The sequence below is a fragment of the Gadus morhua genome, chromosome 14, assembly GCF_902167405.1.
Source record: "Gadus morhua chromosome 14, gadMor3.0, whole genome shotgun sequence".
NCBI classification, from domain to species: domain Eukaryota; kingdom Metazoa; phylum Chordata; class Actinopteri; order Gadiformes; family Gadidae; genus Gadus; species Gadus morhua.
Window position 1 is genome coordinate 21,538,066 of NC_044061.1, and position 14,531 is coordinate 21,552,596.

At 47.3% G+C, this 14,531-nt stretch overlaps 2 protein-coding genes across 4 annotated transcripts; one reads left to right on the forward strand and one right to left on the reverse strand.

Annotated features, from left to right (window-relative positions):
• Positions 1 to 51: 51 nt before the first annotated feature.
• On the reverse strand, positions 52 to 5,587 carry blzf1 (basic leucine zipper nuclear factor 1). Of its 2 annotated transcripts, none has more exons than XM_030377144.1 (7): positions 5,495 to 5,587; positions 4,136 to 4,201; positions 3,307 to 3,725; positions 2,611 to 2,810; positions 2,121 to 2,249; positions 1,719 to 1,935; positions 52 to 1,042 (listed from the first exon to the last, which is right to left on the reverse strand). In XM_030377144.1, exons 2-7 carry the CDS (start codon positions 4,158 to 4,160, stop codon positions 857 to 859), a joined length of 1,176 nt encoding a protein of 391 aa, XP_030233004.1. In that variant the 5' UTR covers positions 4,161 to 4,201; positions 5,495 to 5,587; the 3' UTR covers positions 52 to 856. The 2 variants fall into 2 exon arrangements, with proteins under 2 accessions (XP_030233004.1, XP_030233003.1); XM_030377143.1 differs by having other exon boundaries at positions 5,491 to 5,587.
• A 110-nt stretch (positions 5,588 to 5,697) lies between these two features.
• Positions 5,698 to 14,475, forward strand: ercc5 (excision repair cross-complementation group 5). Of its 2 annotated transcripts, none has more exons than XM_030377139.1 (16): positions 5,698 to 5,811; positions 5,914 to 6,008; positions 6,451 to 6,626; positions 6,820 to 6,935; positions 7,054 to 7,146; positions 7,248 to 7,323; positions 7,493 to 7,636; positions 7,851 to 8,064; positions 8,453 to 9,364; positions 10,141 to 10,403; positions 10,758 to 10,877; positions 11,438 to 11,651; positions 12,499 to 12,643; positions 12,810 to 13,004; positions 13,244 to 13,328; positions 13,721 to 14,474. In XM_030377139.1, the coding sequence occupies exons 2-16, from the start codon at positions 5,921 to 5,923 to the stop codon at positions 14,264 to 14,266; spliced, it is 3,387 nt and encodes a 1,128-aa protein (XP_030232999.1). In that variant the 5' UTR covers positions 5,698 to 5,811; positions 5,914 to 5,920; the 3' UTR covers positions 14,267 to 14,474. The 2 variants fall into 2 exon arrangements, with proteins under 2 accessions (XP_030232999.1, XP_030233000.1); XM_030377140.1 differs by having other exon boundaries at positions 5,784 to 5,804; positions 13,721 to 14,475.
• Positions 14,476 to 14,531: the final 56 nt, after the last annotated feature.

Here is a 14,531-nt window from a genome sequence, read left to right on the forward strand (position 1 = left end):
GACAAGATAGAGTTTGCAAATGGTGTAGTATATCAAAGTAAATAGAGGATATAAAAGTATATAAACCTTGTTTATTGTGGTTTGAGACACAAATCGGATACTAATCATTGAGTAGAACATTAGCAGATCAAAGTATACAATACTTGGTGCAGGATCACTCAAATTAAGTTCCAATAAATTACCTGAAGACGAATCTCAATATGCATCATACAACACCTGGCCTCAACCAATATACACACAACTTTGAAATACGTTTGAAATGCAAATAAAACCGTCATAAATAAAAAATACTGCATAAACACACAAGCGACAGTGCCATGGTCGTCTGGAAGACTGTTTGAGATCCAAGTTGAGCTACAGGATCTCCGTCCTGACCTCCAAGAGAAGAAAAAGCGAAGGAAAGAAATGCACACGCTCCTCATTATTAAAAATGTACTGGAAAAAAGGCAATACAAATATGTAGGATTAGCACATTCCTTTCACATTTGTATTGCCTTGCTGTGTTGATAAGTTGTAAGTAATTTGAATATGACCAATTACATTTTATATGCTTTTTTATTTTTCCCTGGTAGGTAAAAGAAGCGTTTTCAACTGAGTACTACGCTGCTAATTTGGGCCAGTTAAAAATAGACCAGCGATCTTGACCAGGATTGAAATAAAAAAGGATAACGCGTTTATAAAATTTAAATGACCATCATAGTAACATGATATTTACGGAGCTGACCAGTTAGTAAATAGGCCTCGGGACCGACTGCCTTTCCACACATCACCTAGTAAGACCATAGTTCCCAGAGTTCATTGCTGCATTCTGAATGTGGCATCTGGAATGAACTAGATCTGCTGGGAGGTCAGGGGACTAGAGCACGATGATGTCTCCAGAGCACCGCTCGCAGCAGTTAAACGTTATGTTCTCGTATCGTGTGTACGGATGGAACCTTCCGATGCTCTTCTGATTGGCCAGGAAGCTGGTTGGGGCGGAGTCAGAGAAGGAGGGCTCCTCTGCACTGTTTGGGGGGGAGACAGGGGCCAGAGTCTTCATCACCTAGGAGGAGGAGAAACGGGTTCAGTAATGGACCTACCATGTGGAGTTTATGTTTTGTGTTAACTTCATGGTGGACAGAGAAAAAGTTTCACTGTCAACAATGAAACGTCATCATACAATGATATATCATTGTGTGTCCTAGCCAAGAATTTAAAGAGGGTTTATTAGCAAATATGTAGTCGACAGCCATCCTAATTTAAAACAGCGATTACATATCCCAACCATGGGAATCACAACCTTCTCTCTCCCCCCCAACCAGCCCTGCACCATTGTGCCTTGAGCGGCTTAACAAGGAACATCATAAATTGATCGAAGCCAAACATCATGATCATGTAACAAAGGAGAGACCTTTTTGTTCAGACAGAGTGAAACTGCTTTTGACGATAAGAAATTAGTATAAAGTTGCCAAAACAAAAAGGAAAACAGACAGAACTGGGCATTGATAAATATGCAGAGATACTACAGCAAAGTACTATCCTAAGATGACTATATAGCCTACATATCTAAGATGCGAGTCACTGGCATAAGGTTGTCAGCGGCTGTTGGTAGAAAGACTTGACAGCAACGCAACAATCGTAGACTACGTCATTGCTTTCAAAACTCTGTTTCCATGTCTACCCTGTCCAGACTAGAACGATAAAGATTATATACAGATCATAAATATATGCCAAATGACCTTCTCAGCCATCTTCTCGGCGGGTGTGTTGCAGATGTGAGCAGTGGTGCTCGCTCCGCCGCTGCTCTTCCCCACGTTGCCCAGCAGGTGGCCGCTGATGGCGTGGGCCAGCCTCTGGTTGGCCGAGGCCAGCTCGCCCACGGTAAGGCCCTGGGTGCTGGGGTAGTAGGTCTGCTGCCGGCCCCACTGCAGGGACACCATCAGCTCCTCCAGACACCTGGGGCACAACACCGTACGTTCAGAATATAGAACATACAAATAATGTACAAGACCTACCATAACATACTTTATAGAATAAAGAGAAATAATAAACACATTCAATGACAGATGGACGCATGACAGAAGTAAAGCTAGAGGTATCGATAGACAGTATGATAGAGGTAGGGATATAGAAGGAGGTACCCGTGTGTGAGCACCATGCCCCTGGAGAACTGGTCCCTCTCTGACAGCAGGTCCTGGATGGCGCCCTGCGCCTCTCGGTTCTGACGCTGCAATGCTGCTCTGCTATTGGTCAGCTCGTCCGCCATCACCCTGAAGCACACACAGCGCGCCACGTGGGTCATTGAACCAACAGCACACACACGTCACTTGAGTGAACTCTTTTGGTATATCATGGCCTTGAGCCTCCGAACCAATGAGAGACCTGGAGGTAGGGATGATTGATTATGGAAAAAAAATCATAATCACGATTATTTTGTCAATATAGAAATCACGATTATTTTAATGATTATTTTGGAGTTTGAAAACATGAGGCATTCATCAAGCATTTATCTCCCAAAAAACACTTTGCCTATGAGAAATATAGATGTATGGTTTCCAATTGATTAAATTAGTTTGGAGATCGTTTGACCCAAAAAATCTAATCAAAATGGTACTAATTGCACAGCCGTACCTGGAGGCCAGGAACTTGCTCCTCCACACGTCGCCCTGGATGCTCATCCTCTCCAGCTGCTCCGCTGTGCCCCTCAGAGCCCCCGTCAGCGCCTCGTTCTCCAGCACCAGGTGGTTCTTCTCCCGGGAAGCCCGCTCAAACTGGTACTGCAGGTCATCCCCTACAGACGCCACTAGGAGGCGCTTCAGCTCACGGTTCACCTGCAGAACATACAGAACAACATTAAGAGCTAGTTCGAGGTAGTTACAGCTAGATCAATGTAGTTAAAGTTAGAAGGGTAAGATGATTTAGTTTGTGGTAGTTAGTGATAATTATTTAGCACTAGTAAGGTAAGTAGTTAGGTAGTTAGTGTGTGGTTAGTCTTACACATCCAAATTTAGATTCATATCTTAAGTCTGATGGCAGACTCCTTTTTTTTCTCCATATTCTTCAACAAATCATGTTGTTGAAGACGGGGATCTGGCAAACACATTTTCGGGCAGCCACAGTGAACTCAGCCATAAACTATAAAAGAGTGTCTGTAAAGGTTTCAAAATCAAGACGACCAATGGAGAAAAACACTTTTTCAAAGCTTCTGAAAGCTTCATTCACTCGTGTGATTGACTTTCCCCCCAGTAGTCCTGCTTTAACAAAGTAGGATGTCTCGATCCCAGAGGAGTTAGTGGAAGGGAGTTAGCACTAGTGAGTGCTGGTTACCTCAGTCTGTACTCTGAGCTGGTTAATCAGCCCCTCTTTCTCCTGCAGCAGGCGGCGCTCCGAGCTCTTCAGCTTCTCCTCGGCAGCACTGCGGTCGTCCACCGGAGGGGGGGGCGACGGGGAGCGTCGCTCCTCCGGCCCTTCTGGAGGCGGGGCCACGCGGCAGTTGCGGCTGATGGCGCTCCTGGGAACCAGAATCCTCACCACCTCCACCTCGGCGCACGCTGCCCGGCTCACCTGGCCCAGGTGGAGCACCCCGGGCGGCGGAGGGGCGGGCCGCAGGGAGCAGGCCGGCTTCAGGACGAGCGTCTCCAGGGGAGGGGGCGTGGCCACACGCTCGGTGGGAACCTCCAGAAGGGCCGCCTGCTTGTCCGTCTCCATGCCATCGCCTGGGCCTCGGACAAGGACATGGGCTCGACCTAGCGCCACACACACACACACACACACACACACACACACACACACACACACACACACACACACACACACACACACACACACACACACACACACACACACACACACACACACACACACACACACACACACACAATTAGAATTACCTGTCCTCAGCAAATTAACATTCTGTTCTTTATCATAGCTACGTTCCGCTATCACAGCTTGAGTCTGTCCTTAATCATCGATACAGTCAGTCGTTAATCATCGCTACAGCCTGGTAATCATCACAGTCACAGTATGTATGTGAATGTCTAAATTAGTTCAATATTGAGTGAATTAACAACTGGATCCCCGGTTCATTAGAATTTCATTAGTTCCTAGGGATAAAACCAAGCAATAATAACTGAAATCTAAAATGTAGTACACACACCTCTCACACCCCCAGTGGTGGTCATGGTTACAGGGGTCAGTGGTCGGAGTTCCAAACGAGTTTCACCTACAATCAAGAATACAGAGAAACACATTCATATAAAAAAAATTGGTTTCAACATAATCCATGATCCATCTCTGAAAGACGCTTCATTCTGACAGCCCTCCCGTTTAGCCTTTAAACGCTTACCCAACGTATCTAATCAGATCGTTACAGCAGACCAGCCACCTGATAATGCTCTGTAGTTTTTCCCTCCACTATCTGATGGAAATTACAATTACACTTCCTTCTCTGCTTATATATGAGGAATGGATCATTGTGTATTTTATTCTAAAAAATTGCTTATTGTGATGATTGCAGTTTATATTATCGGTTCTTCATTATCCATTATTTTCTATTATCTGTCTTTATATTTTTTATTATTATTATTTTTCTTTATTAATTTATCTTTTCTTGATGTGTCATTGACTCTTGTGGTTTCATGCAATGCATGTAAGCCAGTGCCTTCGGTTGCATGTTGTGCCATTTGTCACTTTTTGGGTACGCCCTGTTAATAAGACAGGTTTCCCTTTTGGGTCATGTGACATAAGTCGTCTCACCCATTGTTCTCAATGCCTGATGAAGATCCCTAGCGATCGAAACGTTGCCTGTTTGTAGATAAATCTACTGCTAGACCATTAAAACAATGCTCTTTGGATGAGTATAGTTTAATGTTTGGTTTCAACATTAAACAATACTTTTAATAGAAAACCATGAAGTTGTCTTAAGACACTAATCCGTTTGAATATAAAACGACACCGTTTAAATAGGAAAAAGAAAAGTTTTCGAAGAGCATCTGTAACCCATTCAGATTATTGGATAATTAAAACAATTTGACAAACTGTTTGATTAAAGGTTGAAGGGGGATTCAATGCATTGTAACAGATATATCTATGGACGTTTCATTGTCCAAGTCATTCATACAGTGTTGAGACAAATCACTGTTTGAGTCTCACTTTAAAAAGAGAAAAACATGCACTGTTACCAGACAGAGACGAGACAGAAAGAGAAAAGAGACAACAGTAAACACAAACGTAGACATTTCTTTTGTGATAACTTTTGTGTTTGTAGCAACAAACACCATAGAGTCATACATACCACCATAGTGTTGTTAATTATCATATATTCATTCATTCGTTACATATCATTATCACATCATGTAATGTTAGCTCCATACAAACATCATAGTGTTGTAAATACCATCTATATGACATCACGTAGCTACCTACTATTATCATAGTTTTGAAAATTACATCATGCAGCTAGCTATTAATAACATAGTACAACATATTACGTGTAGTATAATCTTTACTTACCGACCAGAGGATTTTATTCCAGTAAACTTCTCTCTCTGTTTGATTCCATGTTATCCAGACCGGATATTGTTGGCTTCTGGCAGCTGGCTGCTGCCTCCTGGCTTCCGGCTTATTTTCAGTCGGAGGATCCAGGATCGGAGTCCGTTCTCAACCAACAGCCTCCCTGAAAGGGACAGGAGGTTGGTCCTCTGATCTGAGAACACGGGGCTGTCGGCAGTGTAACCTTAAAATGTCCCCGACCTCACAACACGCACGGAACGAAAATATTGTAAACACTGCGGACCAACATCTAGCTGCACCGCTGAACGTTCTCTGTTGGTTGTGTGTTAAATTCTATAAATATATATAATTATGTATTTCTAGAATTTACAGTTCTTTAATAAGAGCCCAAATAAAGGAGATTATTGCATATAACATTTACAGGTAGATCATGGGAGTCCACGGACTGTGGAAGTTACTGGAGAGTTCAGGAAGACCAATCAACCCGGAGAGTCTGGAGGGAAAGATCCTGGCTGTTGGTATCCTTTGTGTGTGTGTGTGTGTGTGTGTGTGTGTGTGTGTGTGTGTGTGTGTGTGTGTGTGTGTGTGTGTGTGTGTGTGTGTGTGTGTGTGTGTGTGTGTGTGTGTGTGTGTGTGTGTGTGTGTGTGTGTGTGTGTGTGTGTGTGTGTGTGTGTGTGTGTGTGTGTGTGTGTGTGTGCAATCTTTATATAATAAAAATGATAGACTGATGATAGATTGTTATATTTTGCAGTTCGAAACTAGTGCAATAGTCAACTATTAATATAGCATTACAGTAAATACAGTAATCAGGTACATTAGCGGTGTCCTTTAGTAGTGCAATAGTAACTCATTAGAACAGCATTACAGTATAAAACAGGGACAGTACAGAGAGGTCTTTAAGTAGTGAGTTGTGTGTGTGTGTGTATGTGTTTAACTTATAACCTTAACCAGTGGTCCAGACATCAGTATCTGGCTGAACCAGGCTGTGAAGGGAGTGCGAGCTCGAGATGGGAGCAGTGTTCAGAACGCTCACCTCCTCACTCTGTTCCACCGGGTCTGCAAGCTGCTCTACTTCCGCGTCCGGCCCGTGTTTGTGTTCGACGGGGACGCTCCCCTGCTCAAGAGGCAGACTCTGGTACGTCTGGTGGTAGCATGTAGCTACGACATACACAATGAAGCTACAGCATATAGCTATCGCAGCATGTAAAGCGAATGTCCTGTGTACAGGGTTTGTGTGATGTGACCGAGAGTGTACAGGTGTGTTGTGATGTCCTAACGTTCTAGGCTTTGTACTGGATGTGTGTGTTTGTTATTTTCTATCGTCCTAGGCTGTGAGGCGACAAAGGAGGGAGGAGCTGACCAGAGAGTCTAAACAGACCAACGAGAAACTCCTCAAGACGTTCCTCAAACGCAGAGCCATTCAGGCTGTTCTAGGAGAACAAAGGTCTATCTCTCGCTCTCTCTCTGTCTGTGTCTGTCTCTCTCTATCTCTGTCTCCCTTTTTGTCTCTTTCTCGCTCACTGTAGATCTATCTCACTGTATGGTTGACTCTTTCTCTCTAGTGAAGAGCCAGTCCTGAGTCTGTCAAATGTGAGGAAAGATGAGGAGGACATCTACATTCTGCCCGCTCTACCAGTTGTGGATAAGGAGAACAGGTGTGTTTGTATAAATCAACGTTTTGTGTGTGTGTGTGTGTGTGTGTGTGTGTGTTTGTGTGTATGTCATATAAGTTAACGTGGGTCTCTTGTCTCTGCAGCTCTGGAGAAGAAGAAGCAGCAGAAGATGAAGAGAGATCTGGAGATCATAAAACGGACAGCCATCACATGTATCAGGTCTGCCCTTAACCCTTAACCCTAACCCTGAACCTTAACCATCACCTGTAACAGGTCAACCCTTGACACCCTTATCCTTAACCCTAATCCTTAACCTTAACCATCACATGTATCAAGTCTATCATTAACCTTAACTGTGGTGTGCGATGTGTTTGTGTGCACGTGTTAGGGAGAGATGCACGGTGATCCTAACTCAGTCGATATAAACGGTGAAGAGTTCAGCGATCTTCCTCTGGAGGTCAGACACCAGATCCTCAAAGACATGAAGGAGTTTAGCAAGAGACGCAGAACCATGTACCAGCCCCCCCCTGAGGTACACACACACACACACACACACACACACACACACACACACACACACACACACACACACACACACACACACACACACACACACACACACACACACACACACACACACACACACAGTGTGGTATGTCACACGGAAAGCAACATGGTGTGTGACAGGGCACGTCACATGATGTGCTACATGGTGTTTAACATGGTGTGTGACACGGTGTTTCCAGTGTTCTAGAGACTTCTCTCAGTATCAGCTGGAAGGTCTCCTGCAGAGGAAGCATCTGAACCACCGTCTGGTGGAGGTGGAGCGAGAGATGAACCATAACAGCGCAGGGGCGGGGCCACAGCTCTGCGGAGACCAGGACCATTCCAACCAGAACCAAACCATAGAGACACGCAGACTGCTCTCTGAGGATTCTACTCACTACATCCTCATTAAAGGTACAGACTCCGCCCACTACGGACTCCGCCCACTACATCCTCATTAAAGGTACAGACTCCGCCCACTGTGGACTCCGCCCACTACATCCTCATTAAAGGTACAGACTCCGCCCACTACAGACTCCGCCCACTACATCCTCATTTAAGGTACAGACTCCGTCCACTACAGACTCCGCCCACTACATCCTCATTAAATATACAGACTACACCACGCAATACTGACTCTGCCCAGCACATCATCATTTAATGTACAGACTCCGCCCACTACTTACTCTGCCGTTCGACATCCTCATTAGGTGCACAGACTCCGCCCACACTAGGCCCTAACCCAGACAGACTAGCCCAGACCAGACCCTGCTTTTGACCCTGTGTGTCCTCTGGGCTCCAGGCGGCCAGAAGAAGAAGGCGAAGGTCCCTGATAACCAGCCTGCAGCCCTTCCCTGGTCGGGGGGCCCGCTGTCAGGGGCCCGGAGACCCCGGGCGGGCCGACCCCAGCCGCTGTGGAGCACCGTCTGCGAGGAGGAGGAGGAGGAGGAGGAGGAGGAGGAGGAGGAGGAGGAGGAGGAGGAGGAGGAGGAAGAGAAGCAAGCCTCATCTTCCTCTTCGGCCCCCACACCCAACCACCTCCCCCCCTCCCCTCGCACCCTGCAGGCCATCCAAGCGGCCATGGAGAGCGGCTCAGAGGAGGAGCAGGAGCAGTTAGGGAGGAGGAGGAGGAGGAGTAGGAGCGTCTCCCCACGCACAGCTCTGGCCATCCAACAAGCCCTGGCTGAGGAGGGGGAGGGGGAGGAGGCAGGTCCACTCCCCACCCTACCACCAACAACGCTGCAGCTCCCCACTCCATCAGCACCCCAGCTCCCCACCCTAACCCCGCCACCAGTACAGCTCCACACGCCAACACCACCTCCACCACCACCACCCCCACCACCACCAAAGCTCCCCACTGCTTCTCCACCACAGCTCGACAGCAGCGCAACAGCGAATAGCCGGCCCGGTATGACTATTCCGACCAATCAGAAAGGCCGTGGGGTTGTCCTATCAGGTGGTTGGCTGGACAGCAGTTCAGAAGAGGAGGAGGTGGAGGAGGTGATTAGAGAGGAGGTGCCCAGGGAGGAGAACAAACTGGGAGGGAGGAGGACTGTAGAGGAGACGTCGGACCGGTCGAAGCCGGGAGAGAAGCTTCCAGAACCCATCAAGATAAACGAGGAGAGGGAGGGGGAGGAGGGAGATGTGGTGTTGGTGGAGGAGGAGGAGGAGGAGGAGGATGAAGGTGTGATGGATGATGGGAGCGATTCAGAAGGTACGTTAACTTGCATAGTGTTCACTATGTAGTCAGTACTGTTGAGTGTTCACTATGTTATTAGAGTACTGTTGAGTGTTCACTATGTAGTCAGTACTGTTGAGTGTTCACTATGTAGTCAGTACTGTTGAGTGTTCACTATGTAGTCAGTACTGTTGAGTGTTCACTATGTTATTAGAGTACTGTTGAGTGTTCACTATGTAGTCAGTACTGTTGAGTGTTCACTATGTTATTAGAGTACTGTTGAGTGTTCACTATGTTATTAGAGTACTGTTGAGTGTTCACTATGTTATTAGAGTACTGTTGAGTGTTCACTATGTTATTAGAGTACTGTTGAGTGTTCACTATGTAGTCAGTACTGTTGAGTGTTCACTATGTTATTAGAGTACTGTTGAGTGTTCACTATGTTATTAGAGTACTGTTGAGTGTTCACTATGTTATTAGAGTACTGTTGAGTGTTCACTATGTAGTCAGTACTGTTGAGTGTTCACTATGTTATTAGAGTACTGTTGAGTGTTCACTATGTTATTAGAGTACTGTTGAGTGTTCACTATGTAGTCAGTACTGTTGAGTGTTCACTATGTTATTAGAGTACTGTTGAGTGTTCACTATGTTATTAGAGTACTGTTGAGTGTTCACTATGTTATTAGAGTACTGTTGAGTGTTCACTATGTTATTAGAGTACTGTTGAGTGTTCACTATGTAGTCAGTACTGTTGAGTGTTCACTATGTTATTAGATTAATGCAGAGTGTTCATCGTATTGTATCTTCACCAGATAGCTTCATCCAGGTGTCTGATGAGGAGGAGCCGAAACAGGAAGAGGATGATGATGTCACAGAAACAGGGAATAGGCCTCCGGCCTATTCGGCCAGCCCAGGTACCCAGAATGATGAGGACCAGAAGGAGGAGGTAGAGCAGAAGGAGGAGGTACAGCAGAAGGAGGAGGTAGAGCAGAAGGAGGAGACACGGAAGGAGGCGGTACCGCAGAAGGACGAGGAGGAGGAGGAGGTGACCAAGGCGTGGGATGGTGTTGACATGGTAAGGGTAGTATCTATGGTAACCAAGATGTAGATGTAGATCCCGGTTAACAAAATACAAGTTGAGAGGCTCTCGAACTTCAGTCATACCAAGTTTGAGTAGTGGTGAGAGGAGAGACAATCCTTCATCCTCATAATATAGTGGACCAATGGCAGTACACTGGTCCTGGCTGGTCCAATACACAGCGTACTTGACCCGTTGATCTGGGCATCCTGAACACCACGTAGTGGCCGTAGCCCGATGTGACGCTTTGATTTGGTCGTCTACATAGCTGCGTGTGTACGGACACAACTATGTAGTCTGTACAGACACTGCTATGTGGATGAAGTATGCCGCAACGATGTTGTCCTGCAGGCCGAGCTGGAGGCGCTAGAGAGCTGTCTGGAGGAGGAGCAGGCCAGCCTGAGACAGCAGAAGGACAAGCAGGAGAGGACGGCGGCCAGCGTCAGTGGACAGATGTGCCTGGAGAGCCAGGTCAGGGGTGACATCACACACACGCACACACACGGCCACGCACACACACACACGCATACAGAGATTCCCCCTGAGGTACGCAAACACAACCACACACCCCCCCCCCCCACAAGTACAGACAGGCAAGGTACACACAGAGACACAGAGACACACAGACACACAGACACACAGACACACACACACACACACACACACAGGTCTGCTTTGAACATCACAGATACGATGTCTGACCAGCCTGGCAAGGCAGTCCGAATTTATTTATACAGCGCTTTCATGCACTTCAAAGTACTTCAAATAGAATCATCTTAATGTAAACAATTTAATGAAATCATAAAATAAGATGGATAAGTTTAAGATTTAGCAGAAAGTTAAAGCAAACATACACTAAATTGAAGTAATAAAATAGATATGGAAAAGAAAATAGTAAGTAAAAAAAAAAAGTTTAATGTATTTAAGATTTAGCAGAATGCTAAAGCAAACATAAAAGTCTTCAGTCTTGTTTGAAAATGGTCAGAGTCGGGGCAATTCCTGAATCCTCATGGGGGTTGTCATGGTAACAGGAGCTGCTGCGTATGTTTGGCGTGCCGTACATGGTGGCGCCGTCGGAGGCGGAGGCCCAGTGTGCGTGTCTGGACCGCCGCGAGCTGACCCACGGGACCATCACAGACGACTCAGACGTCTGGCTGTTTGGAGGGAGACACGTCTACAGGAACTTCTTCAGCCAGAGCAAATACATAGAGCACTACCAGTACACTGACCTGCACAACCAGCTGGGTTAGTACCGCTAACTACCAGTACACTGACCTGCACAACCAGCTAGGTTAGTACTCACTACCAGTACACTGACCTGCACAACCAGCTGGGTTAGTACTCACTACCAGTACACTGACCTGCACAACCAGCTGGGTTAGTACTGCTAACTACCAGTACACTGACCTGCACAACCAGCTGGGTTAGTACCGCTAACTACCAGTACACTGACCTGCACAACCAGCTAGGTTAGTACTGCTAACTACCAGTACACTGACCTGTACAACCAGCTGGGTTAGTACTGCTAACTACCAGTATACTGACCTGCACAACCAGCCGGGTTAGTACTGCTAACTACCAGTACACTGACCTGCACAACCAGCTGGGTTAGTACTGCTAACTACCAGTACACTGACCTGCACAACCAGCTAGGTTAGTACTCACTACCAGTACACTGACCTGCACAACCAGCTAGGTTAGTACTGTTAACTACCAGTACACTGATCTGCACATCCAGCTAGTTTAGTACTGCTTACTAGGTTAGCACTCACTACCAGTACACTGACCTTCACAACTAGCTGGGTTACTACTACTAACTAGGTTTGTACTAACTACCAGTACACTGACCTGCATAGCCTGCTAAGTTACTACTACTATCTAGGTTATTACTAGCTACAAATTAACTGACCGGCATAACCAGCTAGGTTAGTACTACTAACTAGGTTTGTACTGACTACAAATTCACTGACCTGCATAGCAAGCCAGGTTAGTACTACTTACTACGTTAGTTCACAAACTAGGTTAGTAGAACCAACCACCATAAGTGAGCAACATGACCAATCCTTTATGTTATCATCATTTGTGTTTCCAGGTCTGGACCGCAGCAAGCTGATCAACATGGCGTACCTTCTGGGCAGCGACTACACCGACGGCGTCCCGGGGGTGGGCTACGTCACCGGCATGGAGATCCTGAACGAGTTCCCTGGACCCAATCTGGAGCCCCTCACTCAGCTCAGGTGGGTTCGACCAAACCTTCATGGATAACTTTAGGATCTTCTCACCTAGAACCCATCTCCCCATCATCTTGGGTCCATTAACGCACCACGGGGACATTATCTGTCATCATCTAACCCTAACCTGAATAGTTACTTCACTCTACTCCCTGTAACGTGTCTTCGGCAGCACATGGTGGTCGGCGGCCAAGCAGAGGAAGGCGTCGGACCCGCGGGACTCCAAGGTGAAGAAGAAGCTGCGCTCCCTCCAGCTGACGGCCGGCTTCCCCAATCCGCTCATAGCGCAGGCCTACCTGCACCCCACCGTCGACCAATCAGAGAGCGCCTTCAGCTGGGGACGCCCTCACCTGGAGCAGATCAAAGAGTATCCTTCATGGGTGGAATTATTGGTGGAAGTGTGTGACAGCTGGTTTACGTTGTATGCTCTTGTTGTGTCTTTAAATGTGTGTCAAATGATAAGAATATTACCTTAAAACATTCAAAATTAACTACAATTATCAACTGAATGTGAGGGATAAAAGTTTTGACTTCATGTCAGACTTCATGTCATGTTTGACTTCATGTCGCCAAATCGAGCACGTTGCATCTTTAACGGTAGGACAGATTCTGCCAGAGTCGGTTTGGCTGGACCAATAAGAAGACAGACGAGGCTCTACAGCCAGTCATCAAACAGCTGAACAGCCAGCAGGTAGACACTCCCCCTTCTGTCATACTGTAGCCACGCCCCCCGTCATACAGTAGCCATGCCCTGTGCCTGTCATAGAATAGCCACGCCCCCCTCCGGTCATACTGAAGCCACGCCCCCCCCCGTCATACAGTAGCCATGCCCCCGCCTGTCATAGAATAGCCACGCCCCCCTCTCGTCATACTGTAGCCACGCCCCCCCGTCACACAGTAGCCATACCCCCGCCTGTCATGGAATAGCCACGCCCCCCTCCGGTCATACGGTAGCCGCGCCCCCTCCTGTCTCGTGCCTCTGATGTCACTTGATGTTAACTTTAGAAACCTGGTGTTAAAATCTATATAAGTGTAAGTCGTATAAATGTAGTGAATGTGTCTCCCTCGCTCCCTCTCTCCCAGAGCCAGCCGCGAATCGACTCCTTCTTCCGCCAGGAGCAGCAGGAGCAGAAGGAGGTGCGCAGCACTAGGCTCCGCAGGGCGGTCACCTGCATGAAGAGGAAGGAGCGGGAGGAGCGGGAGGAGCAGACGGAGGAGTCCCTCTCGCCTTCCAAATGCAAACAGGCCAAGCCAGCGGAGGGGAGGAAGGAGGTGTCTGTAGGGGGAGGAGAAGGAGGAGGAGGAGGAGGTGGCTTCCTGGGGGCAGAGGTTAGGGGAGAAGGAGCTCCTCTCAGTTCTCCGAGGAAGAGGAGGGAGGAGGAGGTCCCCCGCACGCCTCCCACGGGGGCGGAGGAGCCGGCCCGCTCCTCTCTCCTGCGGGGGGAGGAGCGGGGGGAGGAGCGGGAGGAGGAGAGCAGCGGTTCTGACAACAGCAGTGACGGGGGGCGGGATGTCACCATGGTAACGGCCAAGTCGGTGTTTGAGGGCAGCAGGGGGGGGCGGAGCAGGGGTGGGAGGGGCCGGGGGGGTAGGAGGGGGAGGGCAGGGGGAAGGAGGGGGAGGCTATAAAGTGAACCCTCCAGAGTTGTTGTTAATCAAGGATATTCGAGCAAGCTGGCGCTACCTAGCTCTTTAGCTTACTAGCCCTCGAGCTAACTATTCATCTACCATGTTAGCCATTAACTACCACTATACAGAGGTAGCCAGATCATGTTTTTCTGTTATGTCTGTATTTGTAATGACATATTTTTGGATTGAATAAAAAAAGTTGAATACATTTTGCATAATCAAGTTTTGTTCTCTAAATAATTGATAATGATTTCAATGCTTTGCA